Here is a 22,165-nt window from a genome sequence, read left to right as displayed (position 1 = left end):
CAGCGCATCCCCCAATGCCACGTCCAGTACCCCAACGGCCACGCCACAATTTTTCTGTCTCTTCCGCCATCGGCTCCAGCACTTTCCTTCCTCTCCTTGCCTCCAGATCTACATCACCTCCGTCACTCGCCCAATGGACCTGGGGTGGTACGGATGAACGACATCACTTTTTTCAACTTATAACCAATTTGCGACTACTCTATCCACGGCATACAACGTGCCCGGTATGAGGGTGGCGCTCCGCACCCCACTACGGGGGTTCGCTCGAGACCCGGCGCCCGTCTCGCGGTATACCTCGAACTATACTCCTGCGCGGCTTGCGCAGAAAAACACACCTACGTCGAGTTCCAGAGGTGTATTCGGACCGCTCAGGTCAAACCTTGTGACGGTTCCGCCGCGCGACTCGCGAGCGGCCTTTTCGACGAAAACATCCCGGTTATCTGAGGCGCAACAGGCGGCGACCGGCCAGGGAAAGAAATCTGGGACTGGATCTGGCTCGCCAGGGAAGAATAAATGGATCAAGTATGGAATTGTTGGAGGAGTGCTTGTTGTTGGTGCGGTCACGTTCTCCGATGATGCTCGGCATATCTATCGCGCTGCTGCGCGGACGGGGAGAGTTGTTGGGACGCTGGCGGTTTGTATCAATGAGTAAGTTGGACGGTCCAGAAAATACACAATCTGGCTTGCTGACGATGGTGGTAAATTAGTTACCGAGTAACCCTCAAAGCCGAGACCGCAACGCCCGAAGAACGAAGCGAAGCTATTCACGCCTGTCACAAGCGCTGCGCCGAACGGACCCTACGCGTACTCGAAAAGAACGGATCTATCTTCATTAAGCTTGGACAACATCTTAGCTCCATGGGCTACCTCCTTCCGCTAGAATGGACAACAACTTTCATTCCGCTGCAAGACAAATGCCCCGTTTCGTCGATCGAGTCAATTGAGGAAATGTTCGTTGCGGATACTGGAAAGCGAATTGATGAGCTCTTTGATTCGTTTGAACCGATACCCATCGGTGCTGCTTCTCTTGCCCAGGTACATGTCGGAACGCTCAAGGGAACGGGCCAGAAGGTTGCGGTGAAGGTGCAGCATCCTGCGCTTGCAGAGTGGGCGCCGCTCGATTTGGCACTAACGCGGTTCACGTTCTCGACGCTGAAGAGGTTCTTCCCGGAGTATGATCTTGAATGGCTGTCGAAAGAGATGGATCTGTCGTTGCCGCAGGAATTGGATTTCAGGATGGAAGCGCAGAATGCGAATCGGGCTAGGGAACATTTCCAGAAGCACTCTGATGCTCCGCTGGTCATTCCGGAAGTCATCTCGGCACAAAAGCGTATACTCGTCATGGAGTTCATCTCAGGCTCTCGACCGGATGACCTTGGGTTCCTGGACTCCAACGGCATTGATCGCGATGAAGTTTCAGCAGCTCTGGCTCACATCTTCAACGAAATGATTTTCGGCGACAATGCTCCTCTACACTGCGATCCTCACGGCGGAAACATCGCCATCCGCAAGAACACTAACCGACGAGGCCACAACTTCGACATTATCCTCTACGACCACGGTCTTTACCGTGATATCTCCCGAGAGACGCGCCGCAACTACGCGAAGCTCTGGCTAGCGGTTATCGAAGCAGACGAGGCTCGTATGCGCGAATACTCGCGCAAGGTCGCGGGCGTCACAGACGAGCAATTCCCTCTATTTGCCAGCGCAATCACAGGCCGCGATTATACCGTTCTGTCAAAGAAGAGCATCGCTTCCAACCGTACAGCACAGGAGAAGGAAAATATATCGAGCTCGCTCGGCGAGGGTCTGCTCCAGCAGCTGGTTGAGCTACTCGGCCAGGTGCCGAGAATTATGCTCCTTATTCTCAAGACGAATGACCTGAGTAAGCTTTTCACTCTACATACATTCGAACCTCAATACTAACGAACCTCTGTAGCCCGCTCCCTCGACGAAAACCTCCACACTCGCCAAGGTCCCGTCCGAACCTTCCTTATTCTCGCTCGCTACGCAACCCGGACCGTCTTTGAAGAGTCCATGGACACCATCAAGCAATCCGGTGGACTCCTGCGCCCCTCGAATTTCTGGCAATTCCTTTGTGCTTGGACGAAATTCTTGCGCGTTGAGCTGAAGCTCTCTGCTTATGAGACTTTGCTGGCGTTGAAGAGTCGGGTTGGCCTTGCATAGATGGTAGGCTATCTAGTCTTCTTCCGATGACCTCTCACCTCTGTATCATTTATCCTAATTTTGTCATAGTTTTGGTTTTGTATAGCTGTGCTTGCATCACGGCGTGGCGTTCGTCTTTCTTGTTCGATATCGTTTGGTCCATTCTTTTGTCGTTGAATTCCCCTACCCGTTGCGAGTTTAGACTAGATATCTATAAAGTAAATTAGAATATGTATATAGAACTGGCTCATATAATTCTCTCTGAGCGATAAACGCATGATCCATACGTTAGGGTTGAAAATATCAATTGACCTCAGCTACGTCTCTAGTTGATATGGTAAGTTGGTTGGTCTATGCCCTTAGTTAGCCCACCTCATTCCCGCGCGGCTCTAAGATACTTGAGAACCTCCAACTATCAACGTCTGCTTTTGCATACAACAACTATAACAGCCACCAGAACATACCCGACCGTCTCCTCGAATAAGGAATAGATCTATACCCACCAGATTTGGATTTCTATATACGCGAAGATAACTACAACCGACAAAAACTTGAAGATATGTCGAAGAAACCACTCGGCCGATCCTCGGGCGTAAGCTTCTTCCCTTTCTCTCCTTCCTTCTTTCCCTCGCTGCCCAAGCTATACAAAGAACTACAAGTCTAACAAGGTAAACAGTCCCTTAACGCCCCCATTGCAGCATTCACAATGGCTGTCGTGCTGTGCTCATACTGCGTTTACTCGATTGGTGCGGCGCGACGAGGGACTGCCAGCCAGCACTCCCAGGCTCAGGCTGACGCTGCGCAGAGGAGGATGAAGAGCGAGGGGTGGGTTGCTAGGGCGTTGGAGGAGCAGAGTCGGGAGAAGGAGGTAGGGAGGAAATGACGCCCCGGTGTTGGAGATAGGATTGGGATTGGGGTTGTTGAGATGTTTGTTACTCCGTATGACTAGCGAGATATTGGGCGCGGGCGTCTTCTTTTGCTGGCTGGCTATTTATCTATGTTTTGTACTACTATAGGCGTATGATATGCTCTCCGTTTTGTTCAGATGTTCGTTCATTGGACTCTCATTCAATCATGCTCTATTTGAGATTTCTAGCTGTGATTCAATCCAGGTCCGCCATGGACATATTGACTGACTACCTAGAGACTATACACTCTACGAAGTACCTACCGGACTCATCACACTTCGTACTCAACGCAAGTTTCCTCATGATACCTAGAAGATCTTCAAACAGTCAGCCTTGATTCCAAAATCATATCTGGAAGCGAAAGAAAATGATAGAGGCGTGGCTCGCGAATCATATCAGAATTTTCAGTGTATGAATGGTCATCTCCCGCTCAAGTAAGTTTGTCATGAGTTGAGATCGCTTTCAATAATTTACGGATTCATCATTTGATTCGCGAGGGTTGGATGTACGGGTTTTGGAGGTATATGAGGGTAGAGAGAGAGAGTTTGTACCTTGTGAGAGTTGCGTTCAACAGAGATACCCAGGCCAGGACCTCGTAATGTTCTTCCGAATATGATTGAACGGGCTGTAAACGGCCAATCATGACTTGCACGGGACTCGGGTAACAATATCCTGCTCAAAGGTCGAGCATGTCAATGGGACAGGCCCAACCTGGATGTCATGGACGACAGCTTCCCAGTTCAGCAGTCCTTGCTCTAAGAACGCAGCAAATGCCCATATCATGCCACGAGGCTCAGAACTTGCACCAGAAAAAGGTACCATCGCCAATCCACAAGTATAGGTCCAAAGCGCAAGTGCCGGTCGAAGTCTCGGGCGGCCGTTATCGTCAAGGTAAACTAGCAACGCACTCATCGACAGCCCATGACATTGCGGCAATGGATCTCCTTGCTCGTGCGCTGCATTTTGCGCTGGCTGGAAAATCTCAAGACCTCGAGCGTAAAAGTCCTTGAGCTATCGCGAGCCCTGGGTGTATGGACATCGTCCTTGAGCGATATTTCGTCGGTGAGCTGGGTTAATTAGCATTTTCATGCTTTATTCAGGTCATGATTATGGCATTGAAGCTTTGGAGCGAATAGAACCTTCAAGAGGTGGTGTTGAGCTGTTGACAAGTTCACTGTTTCGCAGAAGACGAAGCTTGAACTTTTTCTTCGGATGGAAATTTGTGTGGATTGTGGAATTAAGGATCACGTGATCATGACGGCTCAAGTACATTAGGTAGTTGTGCAGCACAAAGCTTGTGCAATCAAATGCCATGGATTTGCAAAACTCTGGACATGAAGTAGGAGATGTATGGATAGCAATAATTCATATAGTATGTACATTTCGAGGCACGTTATCAACTATGGGGTAATAAGAACGGCGCTCATAAACATAAATCTTGGTGCTTAATGCTGAGTTGTAGCCCCCGTCTCTCTATCGTAACACCGTGGACATAGAAAATTTCGACTTGAGGTGTTTTGTCTCAAGTCCGGCTGCGGTCGGTATGAATGAGCTTGATACAAAGCTCTGAAAATGAGGTAAGGTAGAAAAAGAATCGGCCTCCCGAAATGTAGGAGCGGGTATTGTAGTGGCGGAGATGGAAGATGATGGGATGGTAGAGACGGTAGGATATCAATCGGCTAGATGGTGCCTTGCCTCTCTTCTTCTTCAAGTCTGAGTTTTGTTTGCCCTTCATGCTTCAGATGCCCGATTTGCTTTCGCAGATACTCATATGTAAGCATTGTGGTCATGGCAGCGGGAACAGCTCGGAATAGGTTTGTTCCAATTCCAGAGTAAAAGGCACGCCAGCCTTCTTCATGAAGGATGGTCTGGCATGTACGGAGCATTCCGGAGTAGCGAGGTCTATTGGGCATGCCGTCTGATGAAGAAGCACCGGCGCCTCGGCCGCGGTCCATGCCGCCGAGCCCACCCCGAAACGCAATCTCCTCTGGGGACGGTGAAGGGACGGTCCTTTGCTGGGTTTGAAGTCTTGTGCGTAATACCTCGTGCGGATACGTCACCGTGCTGGCACAGACCTTGCTCAAAAATGTTGCGCAACTGATCCCCGCCCAGTGCGAACTGCCGTTGTCCGGGTGTTCACCAATACTGTAGCCGGTGAAAGCCATTTTCAAGTACTCGTAGAGAGGAAACTGGATCGCAACGTGCGCCAGACCTAGCAATGCCGGCGTGAGACCGGAATAGAATGAGAGTAAGCCCTCCGTTTTGTACATCTTGCGGGCTGCATCCCAGGTACCGCTGTACTGCCACGGGGCTCGGAAACCTTCTGTTGTAGATCTTAAACTCTGTGACATGAGCCGGGTCTTGATCACCCAGATGGGGTTTGTGACGATGGTTGAGCAAGCGCCTGCCGTTATTGAAGCGTAGCCTCTTGAAAGCCACCAGTTATCTACCGCCAGTCAGTAGAGTTTGAAGCCGGCAACAAATGAGCGGTACCCACCAGTTATTTCCTGATAGTATTCTCGGGAGCGGTCGTAGACGGCAAGATAAACGGCCCACGTAGGCAAATATCCTAGAAGCATTGGGCCCAAGCCCTGGTACATACCACGGATACCATCTTCCCTCCAGATGAATCTACCCGTGCCCAGCATTCCTCTGTATAATGCCTTCGCCTCTATCACCTTCCCCCGCCGCATGAAACCGCCCTGAGCCTGAAGCTTTGTCTTGATAACATCGAGCGGACATGTCACAATTCCTGACGCGACACCAGCACTGGCCCCACAGAATGGAGCGACATAATAGTCCGGCACGCGGGCAGCGAAGAGTTCGGCGCGGGTGATTATGGAGGGGTTTGACGTATCGGAGGGGTGCATATGGACGATCGAGGACGGGGAGCTGTCGGAATTTGTAGTCTGCTGATCTTGAGAGCTGCTGTCGGGTGCCTTGTCTGACGAGTCGTGTCGTTCTGTGAACATCCTTGTTTGCAGCGAGCGCTCAAGCAGTTCCACAGCGGTCCGTTTTGATGCTTTTCACCGATCAGGGATCCCGGAACCGAGCATATCGGTGCCCGCTCCGGAACCCAAAAACCCTAAAGAGCGCCGTGAGGAATGGAGTTCCGTCTGGACGTAATGTGCTCGTCTGGAAGCTCGTGGGGGTAGAACAGACGGCCAGGTGCAGGAGTCCAAGGATTATTTGAGGGAGCCGATATTGCCGAGCCGCCTTATATTTTAAAGTTGCCCTATCTGATGCAGATGGGGTGCGGGGTCTGTCGAGCTACTGAAGTGGTGCTGGAGGGTTGGAATGAAAGATGAGGGGATGGAGAGACGTTATTGTGAGGAGTAACGATCGATGAACCCCAATCCCACCTCGGAAGGCGGATATCGTGGGTGAAATGATTGGGAAGTGGGCGCCTCAGGTGTCGAATGACGAGAGACGAGAGATGTCAGTCCAGGTTGTCGAAGAGCCGAATGGGAGTTGGAGACGCGGACGATATGGAAATCTCAAGTGACTCCGAGCGTGCGTAAGAGCTAGTGATTCAAGTCATGTGCAGTCAACGGTCTAATTGTCTGCGGTGCCTTGGTCGGTCAAGCATTGAGAGCTTCCTCATTTGTCTGAGCTCCAGTGCAGGTCTGACCTCAGAGTCCCAGGAACTTGCAAGCGGTTACTAAGGCTCTCCGGAGAAGGTCCGGAGTCTGCCGGCCTGAGGCTTGAGGCATGCACAAAGTACCAAAATGCTTGGTCACGTGCGCGAGAAACTCCGGGCGGTAGCCTTCCTGCCTCAGGCATACATTGGATGGGAACTTTCCACACCAACGTCGGGCCATCTCTCGTTCAGCTTTGACTGACATCCTGCGATCCCCCTCCACTCCACACCGTCAATTGGAACCTCCGTCGGTCTATTCACAATGTCGGCTCCTTCCCTCGCCAACTTCATCATCAAGCGCCCTGCCTTGCGCCGCTGGATCCAGCCCATCGCCAACTGGTACGTCGACGCTGCCGGCTACAGGAAGCTCGGCCTCAGGTACGCAGTTCGCTATTCACCGTTCACGATACCGGACACGCGCTGGCGGCAGGATAATTGCAATTGCTTCCATCAGGTCATTTTGAATGACTGTGCTTTGGCTTTGTACATTGCGATATCCTCGCCGCCGCTTGTCCCGGTTCCCCCCGTCCGATCCCACCACCGAGACATCAGCCTAACAAATGCAACAGACACGATGACCTGATCCCCGAGGAGAGCCAGGTCGTCCAGACTGCCCTCAAGCGTCTTCCTCCCAAGGAGGCTTACGACCGCATCTTCCGTATCCGCAGAGCTTTCCAGGTTCGTTGCATCATATGACTTGACATACACCTGAAAGGTCATTTAAATAACGCGCTCGTCTTCAATTCAACAGTGCTCTATTTCACACACTCTCCTTCCCCTCGAGGAGCACACCAAGCCCAGCGAGGTGAGTTATATCGAGCTTTGTTGTGTCGCGATGCGGTTTTTGGACCTCCGATGGCGCTCGGCCAATCCCGTGGCTGGAATTTGTCAAGATGGGGATGGGTCGGACATGTTCTCTATGTTGGACATAACGGACATTCTAACCCTCGGGAGACGATTGAGCATGCCAAAGACCATATTTACTGACTTTTTTTGCTACCCAGGACGTCGAGTACCTCAGCCCCATCATCCGCGAGATCGAGAAGCAGGAGAAGGAGCGTGCCGACCTCGACAACCTCTCCGTCAAGCGGTAAATGGCTTCGCGTCGTGATGCATGGATACCAAAACACTCTTTGCTTGGATGGGATAAAGACGTGTGGATAAGATGATACAAGAATTGTTCCTTCCGGCTTGGTGCTCTACCCACCCTTATGGGTTAAGCGTCTGCCAAATGCTGCTTGTTTGAGCCATTGGATTTATGTCGCAATCCACGTGTACTGATACTGTACAAATTTATTCTCTTTTCTGCTTGATATCCTACACTCTACTCCGAGTTCTATGTTTTCGTACCTGACGGGGTTATATATTCTATGTTTATTTTGACCCTGGCATGATATATGAATTCCATGCCAGCACTTCTTACCTCGTAACCTGTGACCTCGACACTTCTAACCTCCCATCACCGTGACATCGACCTCCTCTACCCGCCACATATACCACATAAACAGACTCCTGCAAGATGTAAGATACCAAGCACATTCTTTAGAAAACTTGAAGATGGGCCATGGGCATAAACATACCTATACGGCGCAAACTTGGCAGCCAGCTCCAGCATATCACTCTCAGACATATACTTGAACTTACCGCCCTTCGCTTTGAGTTTACTCACGTCTTTCCCTAGGAACGCTGCGCAGCCTCTCCTGTGATAGTAGGACCTAATCAGTCACATATACTTTTCCAGGTCGTCACAAGAGAAAGAGCGAAGGGAAAGACAAGACATACTGAACCCCCAAATCCCCCGTCGAAAACACATCCGTCCTCTTGAGCGTAAAACAAGCAAACATCTCAACAGACCACCTCCCCAATCCCCTTACATTCGTCAATTTCTCCAATAACTCCCCATCAGACGCATTAAGTAATGTCCGCGCACTAAGTTCCCCGCTCGCAAACTTCTCCGATAAACCCTGTATATACTCTGCCTTCCGCTGCGACAGACCAGCCGTTCTGAGCGTGGGGATATCAACGCGCAGAATCTCTTCAGGTGTCGGGAAGTAATCACTTTCAACGGCCTCGGCTACATTGGAGTCAGGATGCGTGAGACTGAAGAGAAGACCAACGAATTTATCCCGAATCGACCGCGCCGCGGCGCCAGAGACTTGCTGGCCTATTATCGTCCCAACCAGGCTCCGAAACGGATCGATTTTCTCTGCTAGCCCTTCTGGCGAAAAGAGTTTGCATGGATGAGCGCGGATAAGTGGTTCGAGGCGCGCGTCTGTGGCTATTAGATGCGCTGTTGCCTTCTCTAATAAGGTGCCCGTGGTTGCTGTGGGACGGGGCAGGCTCGTTTTCGAGGGCGACGTATCACTTCCGTCTGGGAATGCGACGAGCGATGAGCCGTGCGGTGTTAGGAGCGTTGCGTTTGTGAGGTGTGGTTCGACCGGGCGGTTTAGTGGTGGACGGGGAGGGGTTTGCGGACGGTTATTTGGTGTTGAGGGGGTTGCGGTGCTTTCCCAGTAGCTTGCGCCGTTGGTACCGCTTGTAGTTGCGGTGCTTTTCTTCGTCTTGATATTCTTGTTCATGGGGAGTTCGGGGTCGGGATTTTCAGGCTCGAGGTTTGGCGTCGTCGTATCGGCGAGGCTCTTGATCGCGGCCGTCTTCTTGGCCTTCTCTTTCGCCGAGGGCTTGCGACTTCGCGGCTTTGTGACGCCGTTGCCGGCCGGTCTCGTCCGGATGGTGGGCGTGGGTTGGAGGAGCACGGCGCTCAGCCGGGATGAGCGGCGGAGGGCCATAATCACCTAGACAAGATATCGACGGCGAGCTTCTGCCTCGTAGTTTGATGCAGGGTAAAGAGTAAATATGGAGGCTTCGAGACAGTTGTTGTTCAGGTTGTTGATTTAGAGAGCTAAGCAGCTGCACCTCAGTTGCATCACAGAATCCGGGGTCAGAGTTGGCGGGTCATAACTCATATGTCATCGAGCCTGGGTTGGCTGGCCGTCCAGGCTCTCGTATCCGCCAACATAAGCAGAAACTCGGACATCCGAGATGTTCAACTCATATTGAGAGAGTCAGGACATTCGATTCTGAAAATTATGCTTGACAAATGCTCTACGTCAGTCACATTCATGGGTGTACGGTTATTGTAAGTCATGCACTTCCAGAACGCAGACTGCGAGATCCCCAATTCTGTACTTTCTGCCCGTTTACCCCCCTTTTCGTAACGGTTTCTATCTATGGATTCTTGTCCTAGCCAAGCTATCTCGCTAGTGTCAGGCCCAGAAGAATGCCGTGGGGACTAGAAAGACGTAACGCCTTTGCATAGGCAGATGGTGCTAGCGCGCGGCGCTGTCTCGGGGCTATTTACCAAGATGACATTCAGTGCGAACCGTACTGTCGTTCGTAAATCGTTGGCTTTGCTGATGCTAAGAAAAGACAAGTTATTAAGATTCCAGACTTCGACTCGGAGATTCCAGAACCCATACAGGGAGATCAATTAAAGACCTGGCGGGCCGCGGGACCTGCTAGGACTAAGTATAGCATATGATGCCCACTGAAGTGAGTCTCGACCCTAGTGTCCTTGACTCTGGTCTAAGACTCTCCGCAGCAATTTGGTCTATTTTTTCTGGACTTAGCTCTGTGTTCGCGTCCTTACTACTGCAATCTAGACATCTAGTTCCAGCCCGTTGGCCATCGCCCATCAGTAATAATTTCGAGGCGCCGTATGACAGTCAAATCTGGAGTCTGCACTTGGGAACTTCTGAGTCTGACAATCAACGGAGGCACCGACGGGCCAGACGGTAGACTACGCGGTACGCCAGCCGCTGCCCGCTGTCAGATGAAACACAAAAGGCTTCACTGCCGCCGTTTACTGTTTCATTCGAAAAAAGCTTCGCGCTGCTGTGTCCAATCGTGCTCTGGTCGGTGCTCAATGTCAGACGACGCAGGGCTGTCTGTGTCCGTGTCAGCAATGTTACCCTGATCCTCGCTGAACCCTGAAATTAGTAAAGTGTAATTTGTTGCGCGAGGCGTTGCTGCTGTGTTTGGAGTAAGCAGGGTAATTTTGGCCTCATATTGTACTGTCGTAGGTAGATTTGGGGTTGGGCTGCTGCTGACTTGATGCGATTATGGTCGCTTCAACAGCAATGCATCACAGTGCGTTGCTCTGGGCAGAGTCCTAAATGCTCTCGCACGGTGTCCAACGACCTTCAAGGCGTAGATCAAGAATGTAATCGTCAGGAACGACACAAGAGATGGTGTCATAGCTTGGCTTTCTGGAAAATTTGACAAAAAGCAGCTATTATTGGCTCGCATTGGAGTCATTCAAACGCACTGTTATGATCTGCGTCTTGAAATTTAATATGGAGCAGAAAGTCTAGCCCCATATCAGACTCTGACTCGACAAAGGTGGCGCCAACAGGGAACGTGTCGAGCGATGGAAGAGATACGTGTACAGGACTCCAAACTTCAAAGATCATAAAGCGCCCATCATCAACTCGATGGAGAGTTCATGATACCCGACAATCAGGATAAGCGCCAGAAGGACTGCAAATGGATGATGATAGGAGGTGAAAAGAAATTGGGAGCTTGCGATGAAACATCCGGGATCTTCAAACAATAAAGGGCCTTTAGTAAGGGTGACGCGTGTCGATCCCTGCTTTTGAAGCGTGCAGCATGGAAATCGAGAGACCAAAGATTGCGATTTGCGCATTGCGACAGAGATCGGTGGAGTTATTGATATGCTAGCGGCCACTGACGGATATGCTGTTCCTAGCTCCTTCATATCATGAAAGACACAGATGCGCCCGAAGACACTGTGTGATATCGCGGGGTCAAGGCCGCAGCGTGGTCCTTACAGGTGACACGGGGCCAGTCGAGGATGGCTGGAACTGCATTCTTGGTGATGGTCGGTGCCCATAACAAATAAACACAACTCCATACGAACTCGGAAAAGAGATTCGATTGAGAGGATGATCGATATGGGCACAAAAATTCAATAGAGCAACGATCAATTAGGGCCCGTGATGGGACTGCCCGAGCAGGACTCCGTAGCAACCAAGCTTTCTGCATCGCCACTCAGGCCGATAACCACCTCCTGAACGCAGCCAACCCGCGGTCCCCGTGCAAGTTTTTTCGTGCCCCTGCCCTGGATGATGGATCACAGACTGCTGTTTTGGCTGGTATCGCGCCTGTACTGTATGTAATTTTTGCGGTAATTACCTCTGCTCTTGAATCAGCCGGTTACAGTCCAATGGATCGCACGTGATATGCCCCCATCCACTCGCCACTTTATTCTTAGGCCCGTCGGCATAATTGGTGGCCCGCTGCTATGCCGCCCCGCTTGTGCCTGGGAATTGTTGATAATTTGATCAAATTGGCCAATTGTTGTCTGGGCGCCAGCCCATGACCTCATGCTGGAAGTGCGAGATCGATCAGGATGAACAACTCAGGTTCCCCTCGCATACGATGCACTGCAAACAGCGAACACCCTGCGATCAAGTATGTCTGGTTATATCAGAGGACAGGCAAAATGTCTCTGCATTTGAGTCACAGGATTCCAGTGCTGTACTGGAAGATTGCGTGCATGCCAGCGGATGGTAGGTGAGACTTGGTCGGGGTCGGAAGCGGGCCTCGCCACACTCGCCCAAAGCTGCCGGCGACGCGTCCCACGGGGCGGACTTTACTTTTCCCGTTTATATACATAGCAGCATTCCTCAATGTTTGACACGATATTCTGGGGATGAGGTATGGACGGAGATGGAATTATATTCGATATCAATCCTGTGCACATGCACGTATTATTGGAAATTTCGCTCATGGCATTTATGCTCAGATTATTCTGAGACTTGGCTGTTGCTGAGGTTGCCTCGCACACCTTTATCCAGCCAATCACAGCGGAAACAGTTTGATATCTTGGCTTTGGCCGAGACTGGTTTTGATGCTATGCCAGGATTCTGACTCTGTGTGTTCCAAGGTTATCCCTTGTCAGGGAACGAATAGCCTCTGTTACCCGCATAATCTGCTTCTAGATCAAGGTTTTCTAAAGAACTTGCGCTTCTTTTCTGCTCTGCTTTCTGCTTTCCTGTTGCAGCCTGCAGGCGTTGCAGGTGAAAGTGAAACAACAAGATGAAGAGAGCCAACCACCAAGTGGGACCGCTAAAGTCTGAGCAGCCGAGATTGAGACTAGAGGTAACAAGCACTCAAATAGAGATAGGGATGGCAGGAAAGGCAACGGGATGAGGATCTTTTGCGGTCTGACTGTTATACAAAGACGGGAAGATAGAGCTGAGAATAGCAATGAATATCTAGCATAAGGACAGCATCAGGAGCATCAGGAGTTTGAAGTACAAAGCGAAGATCGAGGGAGATTATTGATACGCTGATGGGGGGGGTGTAATGAGAATGTAATACGCAGTAAATTACAACACGGCCCACCAACCACTCCTGGGCCACGACGACTCCTTTCTTGTCCTCCCTGAAAGCCTGCTTGCCTCCTCAGCAACTTTGCCATCCAGTCCTTCCTTTTTCCCTTTCTTTCGCTTCATTCCTCTCGTGCCTTCCGATTCCGTCTCTCTGCGCTTAGAGAATCGTCTGCCTAAAAGCTTCTTCTCTCGTTCGAAGCTCTCCTTCTTTCATTCGTTTATCTACCCCTTCGTTCCAATCTTCGGCCACTTCGCCTTCGTTCGACTTCCCTCAAAGGGCCAGGCATTGCCCGTCGACATAACTGTTTAATCTTCCTTCAGTGAGTCTCGTCGCTGTTTGTTGTGTTGTGATTCCAGCAGCTAACCGCTATCCTTCGTTGTTTAGAGACATTAGCAATGGCTTTCATCAAATACGCTCTTCCCGTCCTCGCTGCGGCCGGTGCTGTCGTCGCTGCTGGTAAGTCGAATAAACCATTGCTCCGTGCTGGTCGCGCGTTGTCTAACGAGAAGCACAGACTGCGGTAGCGGTGACACCATCAACATCGAGTCCCAGAGCGACCTCGACAGCTACAACTCCTGCAAGACTCTCGACGGTGATGTCTCGCTCGCCGACAGCCTTTCTGGCGATGTCTCCCTCAGCGGTGTTACCCGTATCAAGGGTGCCCTGAGTGCCTCAGGTGGTGCCAACATCACCTCTATCTCTGCCCCTAACCTTGAGACCATCGACGACGCTTTCTCGCTCGAGGGTGTTACCTCCCTCACGTCTCTCGACTTCCCTTCGCTCACTTCGGTTGGCGAAATTAAGTTGGAGGCCGTCCCCATCCTCCAGAGTCTCGGCTTCACCAAGGGTGTCACCGAGGCTGGCAGTGTCTCCATTGTCAACACTGGCCTGACTTCCCTCGACGGTATCTCTCTCAACTCCGTCGGCAGCTTCGTTGTTACCGACAACACTCAGCTCGAGAAGGTTGATGTGAACAACCTTAAGAACGCCACCAACCTCATCAACTTCGCTGGTAACTACGATGAGTTGGAGATCATGCTTCCCAACTTGGCTTCCGGTACCAACCTGACCATCCGTAACGTTTCCTCCGTCTCTCTTCCTTCTCTCGAGAAGCTTGAGGGTCAGCTTGGATTCTGGGGCAACTCCTTCTCTTCTCTCAGCGCTCCCAACCTTACTGAGTCTGGTGACCTCGTCTTCGAGGACAACTCTGACCTCCGCAACCTCAGCCTGCCCGCTCTCGAGACCGTCAACGGTGGTTTCTTGATCACCCGCAACGACAAGCTCAGCTCCATCAGCTTCCCCAAGCTCGCCACTGTCACTGGTGCTATTGACTTCTCCGGTGCTTTTGACAAGTGAGTTTTGAATATCACTCATGAAATGATGCAGCGCTAACATTTACTCTGCAGGGCTTCTCTTCCTTCCCTCAAGAACGTCCGCGGTGGCTTCAACATGCAGTCCACTGGCAACTTCAGCTGCGAGACTTTCAACGACTGGAAGGACAACACCATCCACGGCAAGTACAGCTGCAAGGCCTCCACCAACGACCCCACCACTGCCGACGGTACCTCCGGCTCCAGCACCACCACCTCCGGCGACGACGCTTCCCCCACTGACGATGCTGCCGTCCTGACTGCTGCCAACGTCCCCGCCATGGGTCTTGCTGCCGTCTTCGGCCTCCTCGTCCAGTATGTTTTGTAAGCGGAGTAAGGATACCTGACAATTGTGCATGCATCTTTGCGTCCTGCTTTCGTCTTTTTCCTTCACCCGCCGCGGTCGTGTAAAGTGACATAATAAGCACTGGGGTTTGATCATCTGTACTGTGTTGTTCTTATGATAATAATTGAAGTTTTGAGCACCATTATCGTCTTCCGTCGGCAAACGTTGGAAAGTGCCTTGGTCTTTGGCCGTTGTGAACAGTTGCCGGTGATGATGGAAGTTCTGAGCTGGCGGTGCTCGAACTTGTTTACCTGTTTTATAGACGTTCTTTAAGTTCATGCTTATCTGTTTGACGACCTCTTTTACGCTATTAATCCAGTAATTTTCGATCCACTGCACTGCTCTAGAGACGTAGGTTGTTTGACCTCAGGACTCAACGCACTTGTATCCGCTCATTGAGCGCGAGGCAGCATCATAAATCTGGCGCACGCAACACTCTACTTGCACAAGAGTTTTTTCACTGTTGACCGTTACGAGCGAAAACCGAACGTGTCTGAGAGTCAGTCTGGGGGGGCTTGTTCCCCTTAACATGGGTATCGCGTCTGCTCGTGAAGTTTCAGATGCCTAGTTTTATAAAATCAAGACAACGACATACGAAGGTCTATACACTTTTCCTCAAGAAACCTTCGAATGGTGTTCCAGGCTCCTCCTTATTATATTGAATTATATTCACCACCAACCGAAGTTCTGATGAACCCGGTGTCGTGGTTGAGTCGGATATATATATGTATCATACCATAAGACCCGAGTTGAATACCCCCGGTACCACCCAGCAAAACAAAAATCTCTCTTTCTTGTATATCTGGACATCACTCATTTCGTTTCCCCACTGTCGCCTAGGATAAAGGCCTTCTCTATTCTATCTGATGCAAGTCAAGATTTGAGAATTAGAATAAGCAGGTAGACTGTACACTGTGCAGTGTCCACGATTACAGCCCAACAAACGGACTTTTTTAAGTCTTAGACTACGTATACCACCATGTAAAGGAGTCGGTTCATTAGAGTTAGAAGAACTCTACTTGAGTAGGTATGAAGGTATCCCGTCGAGATCCTTCCACTGTTCTGGTAGACATACCAGGATCACCTTACGGGGCGACAATTTCAACCTTTAAGGTCCCTCTCCTCTGTCCAGCTCACAAACACTGGATCCAACCTCCCGAGATTGAGTAGGTGAATTCCTCACCTTGCCCAATCTGGTGATCTTGACACTCTACCTAGGTAGGTTAGGTCAGGTACTTTGATATCCCGAGTCCGAGGTCAGTGGCCCATGTCCAAGGAACAAGGAACCCGACTTGTCTTGTCCCTGGGACATATCATTTTCATTTTCACTATACCCTTGTCAACAATGAGTACCCTAGACCTTGGGAAAACCTACCGATTGGTTAGAGATCTCGGAGATGAATTCCAAGCGACGCTACCTATAAAAATACATATGCATTGCGGCACAGCTGCTTTGCTGCTCTACAGCTTTAAATTGCAAGTAGGAAGTACTGTCTAAGCAGTCTAGGTGGTCTAGATTCTACTGGACTAGACTACACACAATACGCTCTGGCACAAGTCACGTTCCACGGACAGAGCGTGCAGTCTATCTATCTATCGATCTATTCTCTCACCTTCTTTGTTGCCAGGTGCGTTTTGCACGAGTCATACCCGTCGTATGTACTACCTACATTACATAGCTCTAATGCATGCGGTGCGGGACGGGATATCCGTTGGTGGTGGGTGGCTGGTGGGCGTTGGTGTATGTACTCTCTAGTCCCTGGGTACGATGTGTTGTTGACGTGGTTGTTGACCGGTGAGTTCAAGAGTACTAGTTTGTGGTTCCTGGGGTTTACGTCCTTGTAGGGTGTGGGGTGGATTCGTTACGTACATGCGAGGCCCTGTAGATCAGTCGAACCTTTCAAGGAGGGAAGAACATTTGGTACCTTAGTAGTCTTGAGTTAGAACGTTTTTCCTTCGTTAGCTAGCTAGAAGCCTGGACAGGGTCCTGTGAAATTGTTGAACGAAGAGGGGTAGAAGGTTAGCATGGCAGTTGGTGACGTGGTTAGTGGGGGTCTAGTGCTAAGTAAGTAGTAAAGACGAACCTTGCCTTGGTTGACCTGGAGGGGTTCGTTATACATCACGAACTCCTCCTACCTCCTACGGAGGAGACACGATTCGTTTGGGTTGATTCTCGGCCAACGACGACGACTTTCCAGAGTAGCTACTGAAAGTACCAGCATACTTCCTGCAGTAGTTCCCCTGGTCTCGATGAGGATAGACCACTGTGGGTTATTGGATGGAAGCAATAACGAGGCGACCCAGGGACCCTGCTGGGAATACGCAAATCCGCGTCGATAGTTGGAACGTCCAAGTGAGGATTGATGCTATTTTGGTGAGTAGATCCTTGCAGATTGGGCAGAGAACTCCTGGTACTCTGATTCCAGAGAAGTCTTCACGATCTAGATGTGCGGAAATGTAATCCGTGTCACCTTGTAGAGCTGATATCTCTCCCAATTGAGACATTCCTTGCAGTCCGGTACGCGGACCCCAAGGCAACAGGGGATGTAAGATGGGAACAATAGTAGTCATCAGTGCATCATACACAGAAGGTTCGGTACAATGCATTATGCGTGCGCCTTCGGGCCGGGGCGCTCTGCTTCCTACCGTACCACCGCAGAGGTCCACTCAGTCTCAATGGCAAACCCAATGCCGCAGAGCTGCAAAGGGTATATCACCACGGACCATTCATTGAAGAATATTGAGGGCATCGATGAGCTTCGTGGCCCGTAAGTGTGCAGTAGTACTCATCTGCATCTATTCCTTTTTCTTCAAAATAATTTTCCGCGGGCAAGGAGGATGAACAGTGTGCATGCATGGCGCATGCCTTGCCTCGATGTAGTTTGCCTCTCTCCAGAGAGTAAACATTACCGGGAAGTGGGATCTCATGGTGAGTAGATCATTGATACGTCGAATTCTGTGGCCTTGTCGGGAAAGAGCAGGTGGGTTAGTCGGTCCCCATCAGTTACTGATTCCGAGGATTCTGGGTAATATATTGATAGAAATTTGTGAGCTGCGATTTTGCGCTCCCGAAGTAGATATTGAGATTAAAGGGATGACCGCAAGGCGTAGGGAGATCTGGAAGAATAGGAGGATCATTGTGGATTGTACTTTGTACAGCCGGTTAAACGGAGATTGTGGCAAAAAGGCACATCAGCTCTGCTCGGAGTGCTGGAGAGCGAGCCCAGAAAGGATGCAGATGGAGAACGGAGAATGCATTCCTGCTGGCAGCATCTATGCTTTCGATGTAGACTTACTTTGGTTGCCACTGGTTGTATGCAGCTGGATGGATCTGGAGATCTGTTTCACTTGTCAGCAGTTGTCGGTAGGTTAGTCCTTCGGAGTATAGGTGAATCTGGGCAGGTATTGGACGAGCTCCGAGATACTGTTGTTCGATCGCCCGTGTTGAAGATTGCCCTTATCACCAGTACGGTCACTGATGCTCGATTATTGACGAGCGTGGTTGACCTCCGGTCACGTACTTCTCGAACCCGCGGATAGCGGAGAACCACATCTTCGGAGCGATGTGAAGAAGTGCCAGTCTCCTGCAGGACTTAACACTTTGGCCAGATATTGCTTCTATCATTGGAACTGAAAGCCCCGCGCGGAGAACGATGATCTCCCCTTGCGAGGCTAAGGATACAACGAAGGAATTGACCGACTCGACCAACTCGAAGGATCATAGAGTTACCTCTACCTCGCGTGGTTCGCCCTGAAGTAGAAAGGAACTGCGAACCCTTCTAAGTGCGCTGGCATCATACGAAGGCTGTTGATGATTGATCGAGATTCCAGTAGAGGATGTGAACCTATTGAGCGCTCTGCGGTTGATCGTAAGTGTCTGAAATCCAGACTGTGGAGCTAGTGAAGGTCGAAAATTCGAAACGATGGATTGATCGATAGACATTGAGCTGTCAGCCCGAGCAGCTGAATAATCGAGAAGCCAGGAGTTACCTTGCAGGATCTGAGACGAATGTATGTACTGCACGGCCTCGATGTTCGCTGTGGGGGAGCTGGGGCATTTTGAGTTTGGGCAGGGATTGTGTTATCTGGAACGGCATGTTCGCTCTAATACATTAGGGGCAGGGGGCACTTGAAAGGCAATATATGAACAGGCCCGCCGCGCCCAATAAACCCTTGGCCCAGGATATGTAACTTATGCATGACTGGCTTGGCAATCGACAAATCGTGAGGTATATCAGACTAAGGAGCCCATGATTTGGAAGCGAGCACGAGTCATAGAAGGTGGCGCTTGTTATAGCATGCGTTTGAGAAAGCAATGACGCCGCCCTAGTTCCAGGACTTCGTGCTGGCGAGCGGTGCAGCCAGCGCCGGCGAGTGCTGAAACGCCAACCGAACGCCATGGAAAAAGGAGCTGGAGCAGCTACATGGCGAAACGAGCGAATCAAGAGCCATAAGCCGAGATAGGTTTGATCGTGCGTAGATGCACGCAGGGATGTCCCAGTTCGCGCACAGCAAAGTAGGCGGGGCCGGATGGAGTAGACTGGGTAGTCAAAACTGTTGAACGGGCCCGTTGTCGACAGGTAAAGAGCCGCTGAGAACCCCACGCGTGGAGAAATACGGACGGACAACACAGATAGGGCTCGAAGGGGACGACTCAAAGGCCGAGGCATGATCGAAGGGATCTGTGCTCTTTTGCTTTTTGATACATCAACCTTCGGATTCTTCACCCTGGAGCTATTCTTAGCTCGTCTTGGCTCGAGAAAGGACCAGCTGCGAATCGCACCGAATAGTTCTGTCCTGACAAACTCTGGACAATCTGACAGCCTCGGACCAGTAATTTGCCTTTGGATTTGTCGGAAATCATGAAATGAGAGAGTACGTAAGTCACGATGAGGTGTGGCCTGGTCATTGTCTTAATCGGTTCGATGGTCCTCGACTCTTCGCCATCGTGGTTTAGGGCTTCCCCACAGTAGCTGTCCTCCTTGTTGAATTTAGCCCAATAGATTGTTGACGTTCAACGCACTCTGCGGCACCACAATGCAGATACCACGGAGAATAAGCGAAACGGGTCGACTTAGAAGAGGCTCGGATAATATTTCGAAGCACATTTCTCCACCTGAAAGGCGACTCAAAGATTCCAGTATGGGAATTAGCTGTTAATTCCGCAGAGACAACCTCAACATTGTTGCCCTGGATGTCTGTCGTCTGTACCAGTAGTTCTTCTTACTAGCGTTCGTTAAAGTTCCTGGACAAGTTCGTGCCTGAGTGTTCCTCATGCGAGTATTCCGTTCTCAGATATGGTGGCTTGTTTCATCGACGTGCATTAATTTCATGGAACAACTTCCAGAGTTCGATAGCCTCCACCAGAGCCACCGTCAGTCATCATACATCAGCCAATGGGGGTCAAGCCCCCAAAGCCAGGAATGCTCATCAGCGATCTTGCACATAGAAGCAACTAAGAGCGAAACGTGGCGTCCTGGGAGGGATCTGGGAATTCCTAGGCGCATTTGGAGTTCTGATCTCCCCTCTCGAGTCAGATCTGGGGACAGCAAGTGACAGATCTTATCCTGATGCCACAGACCCGCTACCTCCACTTTTGTGATATGCGTAGGCGAAAAACAAATAATTAGGCCAGATATCGGAATGCCGTTCCGGTAAGCGAACATGTACGTTGGTACTTTACATATGCTCGAGCAATATTGTTAGCCCAGGCGCCACTGGTTGAAACGTCACGACACCATGTCTCATCATGTGTACGTCTTCGCGTCTTCTCGGGTTGCATAACCTTGAGACTACGGACAACGCCACATAGATTTGATCTCATGCCACCGGTAGTGGCTGAACAGGGGTAGGCCGTCAGTGTTGCTTGTCTATTCTTAATTCCCATTGAAGATTCCAAATACCGAAAGAGTCCTCGGACGTCAGCCATGGCGTCATAAAGACTGTCTTAAAGGGGTAGAACTAAGAGATGAAATGTCTGAAAAGGACCATATTCAAGGCTGACAGGGGCATAGTCGCCGGGATCTCCTGGTGATAACCCGGGTGTCTGGATGGGCCCTCGGCTTTGTGGCGATCCCGACGATGACCCCATTCTGTACGACGGGTCTAGGCTCAGATTCACCTGGCTTGATTTGAAGGCAAGCCATCCTGGCATAGCCTTTATCCCGTGTTGAAAGTCTGGTCTTGGGAGTCATGCGGGATGGGCTATTTGATGACTCTCAGAGTAAAGTATGCACGATCACTTACAACGCGGCATAGTCAGGCCGTATATGATCTGCGAACAATACTCTCCAGTTAGTCTCTGTCTTGTGGAATAGCTCTAGAGGCCTCTGACGCCTGAGTAGGGTACTTCCTGTTCCCAAAACAACGTAAAACCTTGCTTCGTGCTATAAGGTTCTAAGCCCCCGTCCTGTATATAAGGCGATATGTCGGCCAGCCCGCGAATGCCTGAGCGCCGGGAGCTACTGCATCAAGCCCAATTTGGTCTTCGCAAGACCCAAATGGAGCCGTACAGAACCCTTGGATTGTACTTTTGAACAGAATAGGGTTGAGGTTATTGACAGAACAAGCTCGCTGCGGCATTTTCTATCTCGACTAATCAAATCGTCCAAGACGAAGTCTGTTTGAGATGGCCTTTCGGATCGGCAAGAGACGACATCCTGCTGGAGGACTTTTTGGGTATGCTATATTGAACGGTTCCCTTGATGTTCTGCTCTCATGACAATAACCATACTTCGCATCTGTAGATGTAGCAAGCGAGTTGCTTCCATTCTGCAGCCTCGTTCAAACCAGTACAACGTTGGCCAGACATTGGATTGAATAAGCGCCGGATGCATGTTCTCAGATCCGTAGGATGTAGTGTCCAGCTAGTGGCGCTTATCCTGACGCTCGTCAATCGGTATTGCTTGGGTCTCTGACAAGGTGGGCACCGGACAATGGCCATCTGCCGCTAGGTCTTGAGTATTGAAAGCTTCCACGCAAGGAGGATGAATGTATACAGCCCCGTGAAGATCGAGAATCCGCAACGATGGTTGACAAATCAAGGGCCTGCGATCTCCATCCCGCTATGTCTTCCACAGTGGCTCGCATTCAATGGTTGGCGTATCAGAGTTCCATATTCTTGTGGCGTCCGTGCATTTTATGATAGAGAGTTGAGCCGCTCCAGATGTGTGTAAAAATGGACTAGCTCTGAGCGTCGAACTTTGGCGGAATCTTCGTGGCGGTTCTGCGCGTAGATCGCCTCATGGGCAACGGGAGCCCAGTAAACAAAAACAGAAAGAGTAGGATGATGAAGGGGCTGAAGGCCTGGGGCGGAACT

At 50.6% G+C, this 22,165-nt stretch overlaps 8 protein-coding genes across 8 annotated transcripts; 4 read left to right on the top strand and 4 right to left on the bottom strand.

Moving 5' to 3' along the window:
- The first annotated feature begins 51 nt into the window (after nucleotides 1-51).
- On the top strand, nucleotides 52-2,432 carry BDV14DRAFT_174329 (ABC1 kinase family protein). Its single transcript, XM_073768876.1, has 4 exons — nucleotides 52-648; nucleotides 708-1,885; nucleotides 1,940-2,190; nucleotides 2,257-2,432. The coding sequence occupies exons 1-3, from the start codon at nucleotides 227-229 to the stop codon at nucleotides 2,185-2,187; spliced, it is 1,848 nt and encodes a 615-aa protein (XP_073627776.1). The 5' UTR covers nucleotides 52-226; the 3' UTR covers nucleotides 2,188-2,190; nucleotides 2,257-2,432.
- Nucleotides 2,433-2,578: 146 nt separating this feature from the next.
- On the top strand, nucleotides 2,579-3,205 carry BDV14DRAFT_174328 (uncharacterized protein). Its single transcript, XM_073768875.1, has 2 exons — nucleotides 2,579-2,758; nucleotides 2,843-3,205. The coding sequence occupies exons 1-2, from the start codon at nucleotides 2,726-2,728 to the stop codon at nucleotides 3,047-3,049; spliced, it is 240 nt and encodes a 79-aa protein (XP_073627775.1). The 5' UTR covers nucleotides 2,579-2,725; the 3' UTR covers nucleotides 3,050-3,205.
- A 1,095-nt stretch (nucleotides 3,206-4,300) lies between these two features.
- Nucleotides 4,301-6,693, bottom strand: BDV14DRAFT_174325 (putative mitochondrial carrier protein). Its single transcript, XM_073768874.1, has 2 exons — nucleotides 5,572-6,693; nucleotides 4,301-5,520 (listed from the first exon to the last, which is right to left on the bottom strand). Exons 1-2 carry the CDS (start codon nucleotides 6,044-6,046, stop codon nucleotides 4,754-4,756), a joined length of 1,242 nt encoding a protein of 413 aa, XP_073627774.1. The 5' UTR covers nucleotides 6,047-6,693; the 3' UTR covers nucleotides 4,301-4,753.
- Nucleotides 6,694-6,894: 201 nt separating this feature from the next.
- On the top strand, nucleotides 6,895-8,072 carry BDV14DRAFT_174321 (ubiquinol--cytochrome-c reductase subunit 7). The gene is made up of 4 exons (XM_073768873.1): nucleotides 6,895-7,092; nucleotides 7,284-7,392; nucleotides 7,466-7,519; nucleotides 7,719-8,072. The coding sequence occupies exons 1-4, from the start codon at nucleotides 6,977-6,979 to the stop codon at nucleotides 7,806-7,808; spliced, it is 369 nt and encodes a 122-aa protein (XP_073627773.1). The 5' UTR covers nucleotides 6,895-6,976; the 3' UTR covers nucleotides 7,809-8,072.
- On the bottom strand, nucleotides 7,994-9,976 carry alkA (DNA-3-methyladenine glycosylase II). Its single transcript, XM_073777389.1, has 3 exons — nucleotides 8,497-9,976; nucleotides 8,295-8,414; nucleotides 7,994-8,226 (listed from the first exon to the last, which is right to left on the bottom strand). The coding sequence occupies exons 1-3, from the start codon at nucleotides 9,501-9,503 to the stop codon at nucleotides 8,163-8,165; spliced, it is 1,191 nt and encodes a 396-aa protein (XP_073627772.1). The 5' UTR covers nucleotides 9,504-9,976; the 3' UTR covers nucleotides 7,994-8,162.
- Nucleotides 9,977-10,776: 800 nt separating this feature from the next.
- Nucleotides 10,777-11,935, bottom strand: BDV14DRAFT_174318 (uncharacterized protein). Its single transcript, XM_073768872.1, has one exon. The coding sequence runs from the start codon at nucleotides 11,489-11,491 to the stop codon at nucleotides 11,183-11,185; it is 309 nt and encodes a 102-aa protein (XP_073627771.1). The 5' UTR covers nucleotides 11,492-11,935; the 3' UTR covers nucleotides 10,777-11,182.
- A 1,591-nt stretch (nucleotides 11,936-13,526) lies between these two features.
- ecm33 (GPI-anchored protein Ecm33) lies at nucleotides 13,527-14,829 on the top strand (the record flags this gene model as incomplete). The annotated part of the gene is made up of 3 exons (XM_073771287.1): nucleotides 13,527-13,587; nucleotides 13,646-14,483; nucleotides 14,538-14,829. 3 exons carry the CDS (start codon nucleotides 13,527-13,529, stop codon nucleotides 14,827-14,829), a joined length of 1,191 nt encoding a protein of 396 aa, XP_073627770.1.
- Nucleotides 14,830-18,874: 4,045 nt separating this feature from the next.
- Nucleotides 18,875-19,869, bottom strand: BDV14DRAFT_73068 (uncharacterized protein). The gene has a single exon (XM_073777388.1). It carries the CDS (start codon nucleotides 19,515-19,517, stop codon nucleotides 18,960-18,962), a length of 558 nt encoding a protein of 185 aa, XP_073627769.1. The 5' UTR covers nucleotides 19,518-19,869; the 3' UTR covers nucleotides 18,875-18,959.
- Between the last annotated feature and the right edge of the window lie 2,296 nt (nucleotides 19,870-22,165).

The sequence above is a fragment of the Aspergillus stella-maris genome, assembly GCF_047715825.1.
Source record: "Aspergillus stella-maris strain CBS 113639 unplaced genomic scaffold BDV14scaffold_30, whole genome shotgun sequence".
Taxonomy (NCBI): domain Eukaryota; kingdom Fungi; phylum Ascomycota; class Eurotiomycetes; order Eurotiales; family Aspergillaceae; genus Aspergillus; species Aspergillus stella-maris.
Note: the sequence above shows the minus strand (reverse complement) of the source record. Positions and strands in the feature narration are given on the sequence as shown.

Coding starts and splice junctions, on each gene's coding strand:
- BDV14DRAFT_174321 (XM_073768873.1), top strand. CDS start 6,977: ATGTCGGCTCCTTCCCTCGCCAACTTCATCATCAAGCGCCCTGCCTTG. Junction 7,393..7,465: donor GTATCCGCAGAGCTTTCCAG/GTTCGTTGCATC, acceptor TCAATTCAACAG/TGCTCTATTTCACACACTCT. Junction 7,520..7,718: donor AGCACACCAAGCCCAGCGAG/GTGAGTTATATC, acceptor TTTGCTACCCAG/GACGTCGAGTACCTCAGCCC.
- BDV14DRAFT_174328 (XM_073768875.1), top strand. CDS start 2,726: ATGTCGAAGAAACCACTCGGCCGATCCTCGGGC. Junction 2,759..2,842: donor CACTCGGCCGATCCTCGGGC/GTAAGCTTCTTC, acceptor CAAGGTAAACAG/TCCCTTAACGCCCCCATTGC.
- BDV14DRAFT_174325 (XM_073768874.1), bottom strand. CDS start 6,046: ATGTTCACAGAACGACACGACTCGTCAGACAAGGCACCCGACAGCAGC. Junction 5,521..5,571: donor ATACTATCAGGAAATAACTG/GTGGGTACCGCT, acceptor GACTGGCGGTAG/ATAACTGGTGGCTTTCAAGA.
- alkA (XM_073777389.1), bottom strand. CDS start 9,503: ATGGCCCTCCGCCGCTCATCCCGGCTGAGCGCCGTGCTCCTCCAACCC. Junction 8,415..8,496: donor ACGGGGGATTTGGGGGTTCA/GTATGTCTTGTC, acceptor CTACTATCACAG/GAGAGGCTGCGCAGCGTTCC. Junction 8,227..8,294: donor GCCAAGTTTGCGCCGTATAG/GTATGTTTATGC, acceptor TACATCTTGCAG/GAGTCTGTTTATGTGGTATA.
- BDV14DRAFT_73068 (XM_073777388.1), bottom strand. CDS start 19,517: ATGCCTCGGCCTTTGAGTCGTCCCCTTCGAGCCCTATCTGTGTTGTCC.
- BDV14DRAFT_174318 (XM_073768872.1), bottom strand. CDS start 11,491: ATGAAGGAGCTAGGAACAGCATATCCGTCAGTGGCCGCTAGCATATCA.
- BDV14DRAFT_174329 (XM_073768876.1), top strand. CDS start 227: ATGAGGGTGGCGCTCCGCACCCCACTACGGGGGTTCGCTCGAGACCCG. Junction 649..707: donor CTGGCGGTTTGTATCAATGA/GTAAGTTGGACG, acceptor GTGGTAAATTAG/TTACCGAGTAACCCTCAAAG. Junction 1,886..1,939: donor TCTCAAGACGAATGACCTGA/GTAAGCTTTTCA, acceptor GAACCTCTGTAG/CCCGCTCCCTCGACGAAAAC.